At 43.0% G+C, this 1592-nt stretch overlaps 1 protein-coding gene across 1 annotated transcript; it reads left to right on the top strand.

The window, feature by feature from the left end:
* Positions 1-444: 444 nt before the first annotated feature.
* On the top strand, positions 445-1353 carry LOC138821791 (probable G-protein coupled receptor 141). The gene has a single exon (XM_070014226.1). The coding sequence runs from the start codon at positions 445-447 to the stop codon at positions 1282-1284; it is 840 nt and encodes a 279-aa protein (XP_069870327.1). The 3' UTR covers positions 1285-1353.
* Positions 1354-1592: the final 239 nt, after the last annotated feature.

Below are 1592 nucleotides of genomic sequence, written 5' to 3'. Positions count from 1 at the left end.
CTTTCTAGTATGTGTTTTTTTGTTTTGCTCGTTTGTTTTTTGTCCATGCTGGGCTTGAACTCAGGGCCTGGATGTGGTCCCTCAACTCTTTTGCTCAAGGCTAGCATTCTACTGTTTTGAGCCTTAGTGCTACTTCTGGTTTTCTGGTGGCTAACTGGAGGTAAGAGTCTCATGGACTTTTCTGCCTGGGGTGGCTTTGAACCACAATCCTCAGATCTCAGCCTCCTGAGTAGCTAGGATTATAGGTGTGAGCCACAGGTGCCAGCTGGTATGTGGTTTTGAGTACATAAAACAGTTGTCTAGGATTTCAACCTTAAATACATTTAATGTTAACTATAATGGTATAAACTTCTTGATTTAGTGGTTCATGATCTACTAAGTTCTTCGTGGCAAACCATGGAGTTGATCAACACAACCAACCCATCCAACATCTCAAACATGGACATGGACTACTGTGATGCCTATTGTAAGATGCTTCTGCTAGCCCTCTATGGTGTGATATTCCTGCTTGGCACTGCTGGCACCATTATCATTTCACCCATGATGTTCAGAAGAAATAGCCAGTCGATGATTTCCACCGCGGTCTTCAATATTGTGGTGTTGCACTCCATCCTTTTGGCTAGCCTTCCATTCCGCCTCAGCTACTACCTCTCTGGCATCTGGGGGCTTGGGTACTTTACCTGCCGGGTGGTGAGTGCCATCCTCTATGGCCATATGTACTTCACCTTTATTTTCTACGTGGCCATCGTGACTCTCCGGCTACTCATCTATTTTAAGAAACTCCAAATGCAACCATTCCAAAAGTACCATGCAATCATGCTAAGCATGGCTATTTGGATAGTGGCTGGCCTCATTTTTTTGCCAATATTTTTTTTGCAATATGGCACAGACCCAAGTTACTCCAAGAAACAGCGATGCTTTGAGTTCCACAGAGATCTCCACCACCAGGGCATGGTCATCCTGAACTATTCTGTTATTGTTGTCATCATGGTGACCGTGCTGATCCTCTTTCTCTTGCAGATGGCCGTCATCCTGCAGTTGATGAAGGCTCATTGGCCAGACATGTGGGCCCACCAAGAGTTTAGAGCCCAGATCAAGAGTTTCTTCTTCCTCTTAGTAATAGTTGTATGTTTTATACCTCACCATGCATTCCGGGTCTACTTTATTGACCAGTATTCAGGGAAAGAAAGCTCAAAGTTAGTACTTTACAATGAAATCTGTCTTGCTTTGACAACTGTCTGTTGCCTGGATGTGCCATGTTTCATAGGAGGAATTGCCCGCTAAGCCTTCCCACACACCTTGTGCATCATTTTCCCACACTGGAATGACATTGTTTCTGTACTGCTATGATTTCCGAAGTGTTCCCAAAATTCTCAAATCCTCAGATTATATTTAATCAACATTGTTTTCTACCAAGAGAAAATCAATAAGGATTGATTATTTCCTTCTTCTTAAGGAATAAACATCATAGAATATGCTCAATCCTTAGAACTAGAGAATTTCTTTTCCTCCTCCCCTCCTCCTCTTCTCTTCCTCCTTTCCTTTTTCTCCTTTCTTCCTTTTCTATCTCCTCTTGCTCCTTTCTCCTTCTC

The sequence above is a fragment of the Dipodomys merriami genome, unplaced genomic scaffold (assembly GCF_024711535.1).
Source record: "Dipodomys merriami isolate MVZ:Mamm:240054 unplaced genomic scaffold, mDipMer1.0.p SCAF_94, whole genome shotgun sequence".
In the NCBI taxonomy this organism is placed as follows: domain Eukaryota; kingdom Metazoa; phylum Chordata; class Mammalia; order Rodentia; family Heteromyidae; genus Dipodomys; species Dipodomys merriami.
Note: the sequence above shows the minus strand (reverse complement) of the source record. Positions and strands in the feature narration are given on the sequence as shown.

Bases quoted from the DNA above. Each gene is read 5' to 3' on its own strand.
- LOC138821791 (XM_070014226.1), top strand. From the start codon at position 445: ATGGACTACTGTGATGCCTATTGTAAGATGCTTCTGCTAGCCCTCTAT.